Source organism: Lygodium microphyllum, chromosome 11 (assembly GCF_053477565.2).
Source record: "Lygodium microphyllum isolate KBCC chromosome 11, Lygodium_microphyllum_v1.1.10, whole genome shotgun sequence".
NCBI lineage: Eukaryota > Viridiplantae > Streptophyta > Polypodiopsida > Schizaeales > Lygodiaceae > Lygodium > Lygodium microphyllum.
The window spans coordinates 127,131,213-127,148,051 of NC_141145.1; the positions used below are offsets into that span (position 1 = coordinate 127,131,213).

A 16,839-nucleotide genomic window follows, 5' to 3' on the forward strand; every position below is an offset into this window, starting at 1 on the left:
TGTCCTTTCCTTTCTCTTTCTTCCATTTATAGCAATCACGTTTAAAGTGACCCTTCTTGCCACAATGATAGCATTCAACATCTTTGCCACGAGATTTACTGTGTCCCTTGCTATCAGATTTGCCTTTCTGTTGTGATCTACCCCTAGTATGCAAAGCACTGGAAGACTGACTGGATGCATTGTTCTGTCGATTCATTTCTTCCATAAGTAGAGCACTCTCTACATCAACATACAAAAGGATCACATTAGAATTGCTCATAGCAGTCCTGAATGTATCCCAACTCTCTAGTAGAGTGCAAAGCAAGAGGTAGCCTTAAATTCCTCATCAATCATGAACTTCAAGGCAATCAGCTAGCTGAAAATGGAATTAAACTCACTCAAGTGAGTAGACATTGCTGTACCCTCTTTCATACGCAAATCGATAAGCTTTTTCAGCCAATACACTTTGCTTGTAACACTCTTCTGTGCATACAGTTCTTCCAGTCTAGTCCATATAGCATATGCAAAATCCAAACCTTCAATGTTGAACAGCAAAGCATCAGAAATCAATCACTCTATGGTTGAGCGTGCAAGCTCGTTTTACTCGTCCCAATTGTCCTATTCCATATCTGCGGGCTTTGCCCCTTGTGTTTTGATCGGCTTTGCCTGCTTCTTTTGCAGCAGGATATTATAGCGCTACTTTTGCCAAACTGCAAAGTTATGTGCTCCTGGTATAAAATTTGACATGAACAGTCAAAAGCCCCAAAATTTTTGTGCTCAAAGCATCAACCACACATCTACATTTTCTCTGTCATGCATAAAACATGCCAATTTTGCCAAAATAGAGCAATTTCAACAAAGCCCCCGAATTTTACCAAGTGTTGATGTCCAAATTGCATGGAATTCAACCTGCATGTACATAAAATGACCAAATGCTACACAGATTTTGCCCAAACTGCAAAACCCCCAAATTACACGGGGTCCAATGTGCATCAATGTCGAGAAATTGGGTAAATTTCAGGCCAATTTGTACATGTACATGAAAAGCCCCAAATGTCGAGGACAAAATGTCACAAAATTCCTGCAATTTTGAGACAAATGACCTTGCTCTGCATCACAATCCCCAAAAAAAAGCCCCAAATTTTCGGGCCAAAACATGCACAAATCTGAATTTTGTGCTTATGCACGTGAATCCCTGTCAAGCCAAGGGAAAATTCAAGAAGAATTGTAAAGAAAAAAAAACAAACTTGTGGCCCCGTTGACCTGCCTGCGACATGATTGAAGCCCCACCAACTGCCCGTCAAACTTGCATTACCTGGAAAAACCCCCGTTGACTGTCGCAATAACTGGAGTTTGTGACCCCGTTGACCTGCCTACGACGTGACTGGAGCTTGCCATCGCGTTGCAAAAAAGGCGCTGCCCGATGCCATGCCTACAGCTCTCGCCAGTCCACGTAGGTCCAATGCGTGGTTGCCGGGGGAGGGCCCGCCTTTTGTCGGAAGCTACTGCCAATCAGTCACTAACCTGTCACGCACTTAAAAGCTGTCGCCTAGTTCACGCCTGCTTGCCAGGTCAGGAAACGACCTGTCGTCTGTCTGGAGAAGACGTTTTTAACCTACACCTGCACCTTGGAACTATTGGCTAACAAAAAACGTGACCTATTGACCTGCACGAACTCCGGGAAGTACAAATGCCCCAACCATAGCTCTGATACCAATTTGTAGTGACGGGTTAGGCACGAAGATCAAGACAACAAGTGTTCGTTGTGCACGGAGAGACAAAGAGAGTGAGAGAGAGCAAAGCAGAGAGTGAGCATGTATGTAGGTACAATGAAGAGAGTGTACCTTTAGGTTTTTAGATAGATATATATGTATAAGTACAAGTGCTAAGGGTGTGTTCATACCCGAGCACATTTAAAGGCACAAGGGCTTTATTCCCAACACCTCCAAGTTTGTCTACATAATATGATATCTTGTCGATGTGGAGCCCGAACAGGGTGGGGGAGAGGGGGCATCCCTGCTTTACCCCAATAGTGCTAATAATCTCCTCTGACAGCCCTCCCGGTGCTCGAACCCATCCAGTGACAGACTTGTATAGAGCCAGGATTCCCCATCTCATCTCTGCCAGGACTTCGAGCGCCTACAGTCTCTGCATGAGTCGACTCGGGAAACTGTATCAAAGGCCTTGCGGGAGTCCACAAAGGAGTAGTACACCCGCTTTCCCTATGCCCTATTCTCTTCAATGATGGCTCAGAGTGTAAGGATGTGGTCAAGTGTAGAGTAGCCTCTCCTAAAGCCGGCTTGCCCCTGTGCCCGATGTTGGTGTGTCTCCGCCTATTTGCTTAGCTCATGCTCCAGGATGGATCCGCCCTAGGAATAGCTCGTAAAACTCGTGCTCTAGCCTGGATAGATATGCCCGCTTCTTCCTTCACACTAGGCGACGAAAGATCATGAGAGCTTGGCAGTGTGTGTATTTCCCTTCAGCTTCCCCCTGTTGGAGGCGGAGGCAGGTTTCCCTGCATTCCTCGTCGTACAAGCTATTCCGCGCGGCATTCTTGCTAGGAGGGGTGGAGTGGAGGTGTGTGTGGGGGAAGTACGCAACGGCTAATGTGTGGAGGGTCCTGGCCAGTTGTGTAGTGAAACCCTCCAAGGGTGTGTGTGGATCCATCTCTTGTAGGCTCCAATACATATGATCTGAGTAGGCACCTGCCGTCGTCCTGTTGAAGTGGTATCTGGGACTCTTTGAGGATTGCTCACTAGGGAAGTTCCCTCGTAATCACATCTTATGCTAAATTGGAGGTATGTGTGATCTACGGCTACCGCCAGTGGACGTGGTGAGATGCTGAAGGCCTGTATATCCGATATCAAGGCAAGCGGCCCTAACAGGTAGTCCACTGTGCTACCTCCTCCTCCCGAGCCTCTAGATACATGCTTATGTGAAAAGCATGTGAGTGCATCAGATCTAGGCCATCTGGCCAGGTCGTTAAGGATGGCTAGTCCGTATGCCCCTCCTAGTGCTAGTAAATAGTCTCTATACTCTGTACAATCCGCTGTGTCCTGTAATGTCCCGTCTGATCCCCAACTCCTCTAGTGCCAGCTCTTTGTACATGTGGTCTTCGCTCTCAAAGAAGGGGACTTAGCTCTGCGCTATGCAGGCATTGAAGTCCCCTGTCAGCAAGACGTCTCCTATGCTCAAGTAGTGCATGATATCCTCATATAGTGGTAGGTACGGGGACAGCCCTCCTGGTATCCCATACAGGGAATTTGCCAGGGTGAAGTAGCATACTGCGACATATATGTCCCGTGGGCGGTTTTTATGTATCCTGATCCACATGAAACAGGCTTCATTGTTCCTCTTCATGACTTGTACGATGTGCTGGAGAGAGAGAGAGAGAGAGAGAGAGAGAGAGAAGAGTTGACACCATGTTGAGAGGGGAACCCGCCTCTCCCCCTTTACAGGAATTAATTGAAACAAACCACAACACTAAGTGTCTGAACTACATACAAAAGGGCTAATTTGCTACAATTCTAAAAATTAGAGTTTTGAAATCCTAATTTCCACATACTCTGAGCAATAAGCCGTTTTTCTTCTTTAGTGCTTGGATTAGATCAAGCTAAGTAGAAAGTGCTTCTTAGGTGAGAGATAGATAGGAGAGTACAAAGCATGTGGCTAAAATTTTAGCATGAGAGCTTATTCAAAATGAAAGAGAAACCTCCAATATATAGGTGCACGACTTGGATGCTCAAAAGAGGAAAATAGAGACTACAAATGACAAGTGTTATTGAAAATGACAAGTGTAGGGACACTTGTCTCTTCAAAATGACACGTCCTATTCTAGATGCCACATGTCACTTTTCTAGAGAAAAAAGATTCTAAATCTCTCAAATGGTTAAGAATTTGAGATTGCCATTGAAGACAATATTGTTCCTTGCGAAATTCTATATCCTTTGGTGCAAACAGAATTTCCACTTGAATAACTTTCAAAAATAGTAACCTCCTAAATTTTAGGAGTTACTAAATTCAAATTCTAGAGAGCTTAATCATATAAGTTCACCAATTCATGGTTATTTCTTTGATCATGAGCATTTGATTTCACTTTCTGAAACCATATTACTGATGGCCCACGAGAAGGTTGCATAGCCACTAATCCTAGTGGTCTTCTGCATGAAGCACCATGCCTTGCTGGCCTTGGAGTCCATGTTGTTGGATCCACTGTTGTATTTGGCATCCTCCTGGCATGTGAAGTGGCTATGCGGTCAAGTAACTCCTACCTTATCTCAATTGATACATTGGTGCAAAAACGCACCTCTTTTCCCTCATGTAGAAGATGGGCTCTCACTTTATTAGCCCCACTAGTGCGAGTATAAGAGCAAAGTTTGCATTTCCAAGGGCGAGCCCCTCCACCTCTCAATGGCGCACCCCTGCATCTACCTCATCCCACCATGACCAAGTAGTGCTTCGACTTCGTCCAATTGTTGACGAAGTACCTGCTGAGGATGATGAAGACCCCATAGATGTCAATGCTGCCATCTATATAAAAGTGGCAAATAATCAGTAATGTTCAATGAAATTGCAGAAATTTGCAGCCAAAATTTCAACATGCATGTATTAAATGTTTGCTGAAAATGCCCGAACTTTGGTGCTACTTCAGCCTGCGTTCCTTTTACTGAAAATGCCACAAATTTAGGGCATTCCGGCCTACATTCCCTTATTGAAAATGCCCCAAAATTTGGCATATTTTCAGCTCCCAAATTTGGGGCAATGACTAATTCAAAATGCCACCAATTTGGGGCATTCCATTCCCTTGCTGAAAATGCCCCAAAATTTGGTGCATTTTCAGCTCCCAAATTTGGGGCAATGACTGATTCAAAATGCCCCAAATTTGGGGGCTCTTTTAGATCTTGGGATGATGGATCCCAATGCCCCAAATTTGGGGACATTGCAGCCAAATTTGGGCACCAATCCTTGAGAAAGCCCCAAATTTTGGGGCAACTGCCAACAATTGATCCAAAATGCCGCAAATTTGGGGAGATAATGGTCCTACTGAACAAAAATCAGTGCTAAGTAGACAAACACTTTGGTTGGTGCTTTATACGAGATTCCTCACCTAAACGCGGGAGTCGAGAGCCAAGCAGGAAGGGCAGGCGGGACACGCGGGAGCAGGCGAGGTAGGCAGGAGCAGCATGCGAGGCAAGTGGGACAGGTGGGAGAGGCGAGGCAAGTGAGAGACAGGAGAGGCGGGAATCGTCGGGCCACCAACGAATCGCGACCCTAAACAGCCCCCAGCCAATGACTTTTTTTTTTATGTCCATTGTTGGAATGGCCGTTCCAAACAAGGAATGGCCCTGGAATGGCCAGGAAACAACCCAGAACGGGAGGGAATGGGACATGGAACGGGCTGGGACGTTGCGCCAACATTTCTTGGGCTCGGACCTCCCGGAACGAGTTAATCCGTTCCTATGTGCCAGAATGGCCGTTCCCTATCTCTATGGTTTACTTGCTTAAGCAAAAAAGTGAGGCATTGGACATCTTTAAAAGGTTTTATGCATTTGTTAGTACTCAAAAGGGCTTAAAATTAAAATGCATAAGATCAGACAATGGGGGAGAGTATGTATCTAAAGATTTCAATAAGTTTTGCAATGTCAATGGGATTAAACGAGAGCTAACACCTCCTTATAATCTATCATCTAATGGTGTGGCTGAGCGAATGAATGAGGTCATTGATATTCCTTTGGATGTGGATCCATTGCCTAATAACACAGATCATTGGGTGAGAAGGTCTACACGTGTCAGGAGACCTATACAGAGGTTTGATCCCTCTTTGGACTACATTTTACTCACAGATGAGGGTGACTCACATATAAAGAGGCATTATCATGTGAGTTAAAGAAAAAATGGGAGCTAGCTATGCACAAAGAAATAAAGTCATTGTATCAAAATGATAATTGGAATTTGGTTCCATTGCCCAAAGAGGAGAAAGCTATTCCTAACAAATGGGTCTATAAAATCAAGTGTGAGGATGGCAAATCCAAATACAAAGCCAGGCTAATGGCTAAGGGCTATACACAGAAAGAGGAGATTGGCTTTCAAGAAGTCTTTTCACCTGTTGTCATAATGACCACTCGTCGGGTGTTATTTGCTATCGTAGCATCTATGGATCTTGAACTTGATCAGATGAATGTTAGAACTGCATTGCTGCATGGTGATTTAGAAGATGAGATGTACATGAAACAGCCAGAAGGCTTTGTTATGCCAAGAAAGGAGCACTTGGTATGTAGGCTTAAGAGAAGCTTGTATGGTTTAAAACAGGCTCCTAGACAGTGGTATAAAAAGTTTGATGCTTTCATGCTCACATGGGTTTATATATAAAGAAGGCTGATGATGGAAGTCTTATTATACTTGTGCTTTATGTGGATGATATGCTTATTGCTGGTAAGCATTAAAGCCAGGTTAAAGCACTAAAAGACAGTTGAATTCCGGCTTTTTCCATGAAGGACTTGGGTTCAGCTGAAGACATTTTGGGCATGCGTGTAGCAAGATATAGAAAGCAAAGGCCCTTATTTCTCTCACAAGAAAAGTAAATCGGCAAAGTTCTTGATCGTCAAATCCTAGCAAAGCACATTGGGAAGCAGTGAAATGCATCGTCCGGTACCTTGAGGGCACACAAAGAAAATGTATTTACGGAAAGGGTACGTTAGATCTACACAAGTATTGTGATGCAGACATGGCAGGTGACTTGGATACTCGCAAGTCTACTAGTAGATATATTTTTACTTTGACTAGTGGGACCATTTCTCAATGCCCTAGATTGCAAAAGATAGTAGCACTTTCTACCACTCAGGCTGAATATATTTCAGCAACTAAAGCTTCAAAAGAAGCTATTAGGCTTGGTCATTTGATCAAGGATTTTGAGCTGCCCACCAAAACACACATACTTGGAAATGATAGCCAGAGTGATGTATGCCTCACTAAGAATGTCATGTTTCATGCACGTACCAAACATATTGATGTGCAGTATCACTTTATCAGATAAGTTCTGGATAATGGCCTAATAACACTGACTAAGATCAAAACACAGGATAAACCTATAGATGCTCTCACTAAAAGTCTTGCAAAGGCTCAACATGAGCATTCCATTCGGCTAGTGGGAGTTGGTTAAAGGTTCGTTTAAGGGGGAGGTTATTGGGTATAAAGGCCCTTACACTACTCCTGTGTATATTTTATTTACACATGTGAACAAACCCTTGCGGATGTAAGTGTACCATACCCTAAGTATAAATACATTATTTTATTCTATGTACCACACTGATATACCCCCATCTCTTGACTCTTCACTCTCTCATTACGCTGCACAACTGAACACACCTCGATTGTGCACACTACCTAAGTGCTTCCTCCCGCACCCTTCATGAAAGGCAAATGATCACTAGTTGTTGCGGGAGCTAAGCACAGTCCTTGGATGCCAAGAGGTGGACCAAGGCTGCAAATGCAAATGCCTCAGGCATGTGAGCTAACGACTAATGAGATAGAGCTCAGCAGGTGAAGGAGCAGCCACTAAGAGGGTAAACACAGCTTGCGAAGGCCTGTCAATCCAAAAATGCAAGTACCTGGGGCTACAAAAACTGACTCCAAGTGTGGAGGTGACACCAAGCAAGAAGATGATGGTGCCTTGCTAGGGAAGGTGACACCACATGTGGAGGTCTCCAAGCTACCAAATGCAAATGCTAATGGCGCTAGAAGAGAGAGAGCTGACACCTTTGGTGGAGATGATGACACTAGGTAGGGGTAGGGGAAGCTTAGAACGCAAAGGCTTGATAATGTGGAACAGGATGCTTGGAGCAAAGGGTAAAGATGGAGTAGGCAACCACAAAACTTTAACTGCAATGTCCTCCAAAAGGGGTGTGAGCAGTAGGGGAGAGGCTAGAGAGAGAAGGGAAGGGATCCGATGATGAAAGAAGAGTCATGAAGAGTGCATTGGTGGTGGAGAATGAATGAAAAGGTGACCTATTTATAGCCCTCAACTATCTAGGGTGGCACACCACTAAGTGGGGCCCCACTGATAAAATGTCCTCCAGAAGGGTGTGAGCAGCACAAGAGAGACTAGAGAGAGAAGGAAAGGATATTTCATGACCGAAGAAGAGTCGCGAAGAGTGTGGGTGGTGGTGGTGAATGAATGAAGCAGCAGCCTACTTATAGGCCTCAACTATCTAGGGTGGTGCACCACTAAGTGGGTGCCCACTAATAAAATGCCCAAAATGAGAGTGCTAGCACTTTTTGGGGCTATTAGTGTGAAACACTAACTGAAGTGAAGAAACAAAAGTAGTTTCTCAACAAGTGGGCACCGAACTTGCGTCCCAATCAAAGGGCCTAACAAGCCCATCCTCAAGCCTAGGAGCCAGCAACATGGCAAGGCACAACCACGTCCCAAGAATTCATGTCCCATACTACCAGCCTATACCGTCCCCCCATTGCGCAAATACATCAACCTATGGGCCAAGAGTCCGAGAGGTAGTGATCACACAATGATGTGTATAATTGTGTCCTATACATAGGACTCAACTTCCATGATCCTAAAGTACCCGTAGTGCATTTGCTTTAGGTTACTTTAATAAACATTGTGACCATCACTACTAATGCCCATTCAGATATCCAAGGATGTTGCAAGTGTCAAAGTGAAGCAATGCAGAAGCGAATGACCGAGACACAGAGTGAACAGAGAGAGAAGAGAGAGAGAGAAAGAGACAGTGAAACGCAGAAATCTACAGTGAAGAATGTTGTATAAGGATACAGAATTATACATGGGTGTAGAGAGAATATCTACGTATGTCTCCACCTTGAAGATCTCAGTCTCCGTCAGCCCCAAGAGCAATCTCCACAATCTGCAGCCTGAAATCTGTGAGAGACAACTGACCAAGACTACTGAAAACACAGCCTGTTTATAGGCTGAAAATAATGCTTGAAAATGATCAGGTCGGGGACTGCTGCAGCACTCCAACTTCTGCCACGTGACAGCTGGCCGACTGCCTGCCACCTGGCACCTGCCTGCATGGTCCTGTGTGCCTGTCCAGGTGATGACTCATTGGATGCGTAATGCAAGGGAAAAAGAGAAGAATATGGAGAGTGAAGGAAGGCACACGCATGAACTATGTAAAATGATGAATGTACATAGGGGAAATATAGAATAGTGAATTTATGTATGACTGAGGAAGCATATAGGCAAAAGTGATACTCGAAGGACTACATTTCACTCCCTTTATAGTGCAGATCCCTTCTAGGTGCTACTGCTTGATCAGCCAGGATAGTGAAGTCATCCCCGAGCTCTACACCATTGTATCAGCATGATGATTCATTCAACATGATTCAATGTTCATCATTCTTCATTCATCATTTTCTTCACTGTTTCTGAGTTTCTCTGTCTTGATGCTTGTTTTACTCTCTGTGTTTCTCCTCACAAATCCTACAATTTCTCAATATGGTATTAGAGCATACCATTTCGTCTCTAGACACACCAAGCCTCTATTGTCCCTCTAGCTCATACTTGGTTTACTACTATCCTTTCGATTTAGTAGAGCAGCCATAGTACTATTACGCAAAGTTGCTCCTACCAGGTGTGATGAGGGAATACTCCAAAATTTAGTTGCCATTTTAAGCAATGTATTTGGCAAGATCTAGGGATATGTGTAGCCTAGAACCTTTGAAGATGGTGTCCTAGGTTTCATAAAGAGTCCTTTGGTATTGGTGAGATTGTGTGTCTAGCTACATATTGGGGCAAGCCACCCATATCGAGGGTGGACCACATAATACATTTTCCATTATTTTTGTATTTTCTCTTATTGACCATATTTGTAGCCACTGGAAGATGAAGGACAACAGTAGAGGGAGTAAAACATTGTCTTCAGGAGTTGTTAGAGATGAAGGATATGCTGAAATCACTCCGGATGACAGCTGATGTCAAGACGGCTGACAGGCAGCCAGCTTGAGAAGAAAACGCAAGAATCTTAGTGAAGATCTCTCCGGTGCCTGTTATGCAACCGTTTAGGAGCGAAGAAGACTCAAAATCGTAAGTATCTTATGTAGGGCTGATAAAGAGCATGCAACTTGCTGTAGATGGCCTAAATCTGCTGCAAATGGAGCATCTATAAAGTGGATGATGGCTAGGAACTATTGCCTGAGTGTTGGGGTGGCAGCAAGAGCTGAAAACACACAATAACAATGAAGATGTTCTGCTGTACCAGTCAACGGAGGAGTGAAACCAGCAAACACAGCAATGAAAAAATGATGAAGAACAGGTTGCAAAGTTATGTGGACTCAAACCACAGCAATCTGGAATATGTCTAGAGCTGATGGCGACGTGAAGAAGACCTCCAAAACAAAGCCACCTTACTGGTAAGGCATCACGATCAGCTAGACAACATCACAAACTGAAATTAGACTGCTAAGGCTGAAGGTGTGATGGGGGAATGAGGAAAAATGAATGACAGTAAGTGTAGGGGTTCCATGCCCTATTTATAGGTAGATGAAATGTCTAGGATGGTGCCCTATTCTCTCAGATGATGCCCAAAAAGTAATAAATGATACAAATAAAGCCTTTTTGGAGCTGTAAATGGAAACCAGAATAGGAAGTAATGGAATAAAATGAAATTAATGACCACTAATCTCAACAATATAGCCCACAAATCAAACCCTCTGAAAGGGTAGAGGCTAAGAGACAAATGGAGGAGGCAAACAGGATTGAAAAACAATATATTGGGATAATGGGGGATGAGAGCAAAGGAAAGGAAGGAACTTCAGAGGGGCAAAGCAGGTAAGGAGAAGGCTGAAGGTATAGAGAAAGGCAGGCAAACAGGAACAGCAAAGAGAAAGAGATGAATGGCAAACAGGAACACCTTTTATAATTTAAATTTCGCAAATACAGGAATCAACCTCAAACTTGAAATTGTGTAATGTGTTATCATGGGTTTGTGTCTCAATTCCTGATGTTTTCCTCCAAATAGCAAAAATTTTATTATTGTATCAGAATCTGTTTTCATATCAATGCGATAAATGTCCTGTCAATCTGCAGAGCAACTCTTAATTTTATAGAAGCAGCCTAGTTCTACACTGTAATTCTATAATAAATAAGAATAATGCCAGTCTAAAGATTTATAATTGAAGTACAGTCTTACTATTTACATTCTGTACATGCAGTCACAACTTGAAGACAACTGCAAGGAAGAAAGAATCAAGGAAGATAGTGTACTTACCAGTACAACATGAACCAGAGCTTCATCAAGTGGTGCAGCAAAATCTCCAAACCTTGAAATTCCCTTTCTGTCTCCAAGAGCTTGCAAGAGGGCCTACAATCTCTGACTAATCAGCTTACGAAGAAAATTACAAAAATGAACTTCAAAAACTTAGCAAGGGCTTACTGTTCCAAGAGCCAATGCAACATCTTCATTTGTATGATGATCATCTATATGCAAATCACCTTTTGCCCTCACAGTTAGATCAAAAAGTCCATGTGATGCAAGTTGCTGTAAAATGTTAGGAATGAATTAGCTCTCTCTCTCTCTCTCTCTCTCTCTCTCTTTGTGGGCACATGCTTGTGATATCCCTGTACCAACGTTGACTCATTTTCAATAGAGCAGTTTGTGAGCAATTTCCAACTAGCTGGTCAGACCATACAATGGTACCGCTATTTAAGAGCAGCGATCCTATGGTACCCAATAATTGCATGACCATCATGATTGGCCACATGCTGGCTAAGATATACGGATCTTTTGTTGAGCAAGCCCTAAGCAACTGAGCTGAGATGCATGCATGAAATCAACAAGTCGATATGGTTTCACAAGGAAACAATATATTGCTGTTTTTTGGATTTCTGAAAGGCATTTGATATAGTGCCACGTGCCAGCCTCATGAGGAGGCTACAGAATATCAGTGTCCCCAAGGAGATACAATGGATTAACTATGCTCCATAGAGGACAGTGATAGGTATAGTATGAACCGGAGGCATAGCCACAAGGGACGCAAGCCCGGAACACAGGGACACCATCCCACTAGAAATGCGCCTTTGGTGGCTAGGAAAGAACCAAGTGGTGCAAACAATGCAGCATCCTATTTTTTGAGAGAGCTAGGCCATCAAGTAACCTTTTGTGAGAATCTCATCCAAGAGAAGAAGCAATTTCTTGAGCAAAAGACTATAGAGCATGATGCCATTTCAACACAGAGAGGATCATGACCAATGGCATTAGATCCATATTCATGGCACTCACATTGTTGATGCATCTAGCAAACTAAGCTCAGCTAGGACATCATGCCTTGCAACTCCCACTACAAGCAACATAGGTGGTGGTTCTTTTGAGATACCTAGCAACTCTACAACACCCACAATGACACGTACTAAGCAGACCACTCTTGATGCACATATAGATGTCACAAAAAGTAGAATGCAAACATGGCAATGGCAAGTTTTTTTTTTACCATGATCATATTTCTTTTAATGCAGCCAGGTTTGAATACTTTAATAAATTAAAAACTGCAAAAATAGAACTAAAAACAAACCTTCATTTTGGGAAAGGGTGGTAATGACTTGATTTAACACTAATTACAGCAAGTAAAAAATTCACAAAAACTGAATTTGAAATGTTACCAATCAATCTTGGATAGCCAACACCCAATTGGCCCCTCTTGCAATATTTCATTAACTTGTATTGCAAATGGTCCGAAGTACACAGAGATTCTTCAATCTCCTTTGCTGTCCAAATGCCCCTTGTTGTCAATAATGACCACCAAATCTTCAAACCAATTGGCCCCTTGGTTTGCTCAAGGACTAGCCTTCAAAACACTCCTTGGATGGCAAACTTAGCCAAAAATCTGAAGTTGGCTAGCCGGCCTCTTGGGTTCTAGTGAAATCGCCCAATTTCAACCTCTGAAATTCAAGTACTAGGCCTACAAACCCAAGCACACTTCCTAGGGTGGCTGTCAAACTGTAATCCTTGCTATAAATTAGGGGTTACAACAAAGATTCTTCAAAATCTCCAACTCCAATGGTTGAAACTACTAGAATTTGCTTGGTTGGAGGATATGAAAGAATGATGAAGAGAGAGAAATGTCAGACTTCCATTACAAGAAATGAAAGAAATCATTTGTCGTCTTATCTAGACAACCAAGAAAGCTATCACAAACTGCTAGAACACACCAAAAAAGTTGTCATTGCTCTCCTCTGGCTATTGCTTGCTGCCATTTGGTCTCTCGCGATTGTTCCCTGCTCCAATAGCTGCTCTAGATGGTCAAGGTCTGTCCCAAACTGCTGGTGACCAGCTACATCAGCTTTGTCTCTCCCCCTCAACTTCACCAAGCCAAAATAAGCTCTTCCCACAACCTTCTCCTGACTTGCATGGGCAAGTTTAGCCAAGTGGCAGCCTTCCTAATCCAATTTCTAAAAATTTCCAGCTTCATTAAATTAAATTTCAGAATTTTAATGCTGAAAGTTACTTTAATAATTAATTATTGCCCAAAAAAATAATTAGACCAACAAACAATTAAATTAGCTAGGCCAATTTGCATCCAAGTATTCCTGATATTCATTACGCCTTGAACTAGAATTAATTAGTTATTTGCTGCGGAGTTCCTAATGTCACTTCACACCTATTGGCATTACTAGCTAATAAATTGGTCTAGACCAAAATCTATCAACAAGTACCTCTTAGAATCTATCCAAGACTATTTGTTATAGCTTTTGCCTTTGGTACCAACCAATATCTCAAGGTCCCTGGCCTAATATCATGAAAGCATACATATTTATAGAAAGTTTTAGGCACCCAAATTAGGGTTTTGCAACTCGGACACAGTAACTCTCTATAATCGCGTTTTCTTTTTTAATAAGAAATGTTATTCATTAATTAAGCATCTTTGGGATTGTTTAAGTCAAGCTAATGCATTTTTAGCTTAACACCCCCTCTCAAGCCCGAAACTAAGCCATGAGAAAATAAGTGTTTGATATATATTTTTTCTTTTACCCCAAGGCATCTCACCCCAAAGCAGCGGGGGCATCAAGTAAAGAGTGCACATCGGTTGCCCAGTGACCTACCAAGACTACAAAGGCAATGGTTGTCTTACCAAGGGAGCCTAAGTGATCACCCCAAAGAGACCAAGGCATTGGACCAAGGGTCCACGTCCATTGCCCAAGGACCTACTAAGTCCTGCAAAGGTGGATAGAGTCAACAATGGACATTTTGACTTTTTTTTTTTTAAGGGCTCCTGGTGTGATTGGTTTAAAAGATTTAGCAACACAATCCCACACACTACTAGGATAAGTATCAAGGGATTCCTAAGTGTGTACTTTTGTGCCAATCATATAGAGAATATATAGAGAGAAAACCAAGATGGAAAAGCAAGCAAGACAAGCAAAGCCACCATACAAGCATAGAAAAAGATTGCCTTTGGAGACTGCCATGTGCAATGCCACTATTATGGTAGATCCAGAGTTAACCACTCCAAGGGTAACTGAAAAGGGATAAATGCACACAAATGCATGTTTATATGAACAAAATGCAAATGCAAATATTCATGCTAGTGCAAAATGCAATGCAACGTTGTCACTACAACAGTGCCCTCGCTGGGAAATTATTCACTTGCCCGAGCTCCCTTGTACAATCATATCATCCCGATAGTAGGAATGAAGTTACAAACGTCTATAATATACAATACATAATAAATAAATCTCCAAACGTAAAAAGTTGTAAATATCATCACTATCACTATCAAGAGAAGGAAACGGTGCCCTCTCAAACTGGAAGGAAAAGTAAGAGGAAGTATCATCTCCCCGTCAATCGGAAGAAGTAGAGGAGAATGTACCCAAGCTGATTCATGGTAGAAGTCACTATAGAACCGACTGGTTGACCGCCTCAATCAAAATATCTACAAAATTATCGCTTGACGGCACAAATTCTAGGCAAATGGTACCTAGCTCAACCTGCTCTTTGGTGAAATGATAATGAACCACCACATGCTGTGTCCAAGGGGTGATAATAGAATTGATCTCAAGGGCAATGGCACTCTGGTTATCACAGTAGACAACTGTAAGCAACTCGTATGGAAACTGTAATGCAGCCAACAAGTGCTCAAATAGATGGCCTTCATAGTACCATCGAAAAGAGCTCAATACTCTTCCTCGGCCATGGAAGTTACCACCGTCTCCTACTTACGGCTGGCCCAAGATATGGGTACCATGCCCAAGGTGTAGAGGTAGGCGCTATGGGAACGTTGGGATCAAGATCTCCTACCCAATCAGAATCAATATACCCCTACAAGCATAAACCATGACTAGTCCAAATTAATTGGTACGCCGCAAATATCTTAACACACCAAGACAAGCAATCCAATGAGATATTCTAAGTGCATTAAAATATTGACTAAGCAAACTAACTAAGAATGCAAGATCTGGCCTAGTATGAATTAACCAGAGTAATTTCCCTACAATAGAATAATAGATATGAGTATCAAAAGACTTACCCAAGGTATCCTTGTGCAAATAGATAAGTGGAATCTAGAGACGTGGCCATTGGTTCTCTTTGGTCAATGCAATATTGTTCCACGAGCTATAGGGCGTACTTTTTCTGTGACAGAAAGATGCTTTCCTCGGATCTAACAATCTCCATCCCTAAGAAATAAGATAGCAATCCTAAGTGTATCACCTCGAAGGTAGCACAAAGTTGTGCCTTAATTTCTACCTCCATCCCTAAGAAATAAGATAGCAATCCTAAGTGTATCACCTCGAAGGTAGCGCAAAGTTGTGCCTTAATTTCTACTAGAGCCTCAAAATCTGAGCCAATGAGTAGTATATTATCAACATATAGCAAGATATAGTTGACCCCACGCTACTGGTATGCACATACAGATTTGGATCATAGGGGATAGAATGGTATCCATGAGTCCATAAGAACACATCCATCCTATGGTACCAAGACCTCAGCGCTTGCTTCAATCCATAAAGAGCTTTCTGCAAGCAGAATACCTTATCAATCCGATCAGCGGAAAAAAAGCCAAGAGGTTGCTCCACATAAACTTCCTCCTCCAAATAACCATTGAGAAATGCACGTTTGATGTCCATCTGATAGTTCGGTCAACCGTAGTGATGGCAAGCACAACCAACAGACAAAAGAATGTCAACCGAGCAATATTAAACTGTAGCTTGTAACTTGGATCCTTACTCTTTTTCTTTCCATGCTATTTCACATCCTACTTTTCTCGAGATATATCCTCCAGTACATGCTCGCACTTGAATTGAAGCTTTAGGCTACTTTGAGGCTTTCTAGGTGTTACCCTTTTTTAAGTCCCTATATTATCTTCATCTCTCTTTCTTATATCCTCCACAATTACATCTATATTTTGCAACTTAGTCAAATAAGCATAAACTATGAAAAGAGATCCAAGAGATTCTCTTAAAGAACTCAAATACACACTTTGTTTATAATTTCTTGATGCTTATCACTTTAGCACATACATTACTGCTTTGAGATGGATCATCAATAGTGAAGAGTATCACATACATGCATTGTCCTTCACTACTACTGAAATGAAATGCATTGCACGCACAAAAGATACCTATTTTTGGAATGATGTGCGTCAGATTGATGCCATGGAGCAACATGTGATAGATTTGGTAAGACTTGGTGATAGCATACAGCCATATATTGGAAAGGTCTATGACCTAATGGATAGAATGATTGAGTAGCATAAACCTTTTTTCCTTTTGATGATAATGATCAGAATGGTTTGATGGTAGAGAGAGATGAGGAGATACGTCATGGTCACCGAGTACAGGGGACGAGAAACAGGGGATGTAAGGTGGAGGGTAGAGGTAGGGAGGGCTAGAAT

At 42.4% G+C, this 16,839-nt stretch overlaps 1 protein-coding gene across 1 annotated transcript in view; it reads right to left on the minus strand.

Moving 5' to 3' along the window:
• LOC148029352 (uncharacterized) overlaps positions 1–16,839 on the minus strand; it is an 82,782-nt gene that overhangs the window by 17,276 nt on the left and 48,667 nt on the right. The window contains exons 3-4 of the mRNA XM_087688132.1: positions 11,388–11,492; positions 11,223–11,315 (exon numbers count right to left, since the gene is read on the minus strand). Of these exons, the coding sequence (XP_087544258.1) occupies positions 11,223–11,315; positions 11,388–11,492 (198 nt within the window). The remainder of the gene's footprint in view (positions 1–11,222; positions 11,316–11,387; positions 11,493–16,839) is intronic.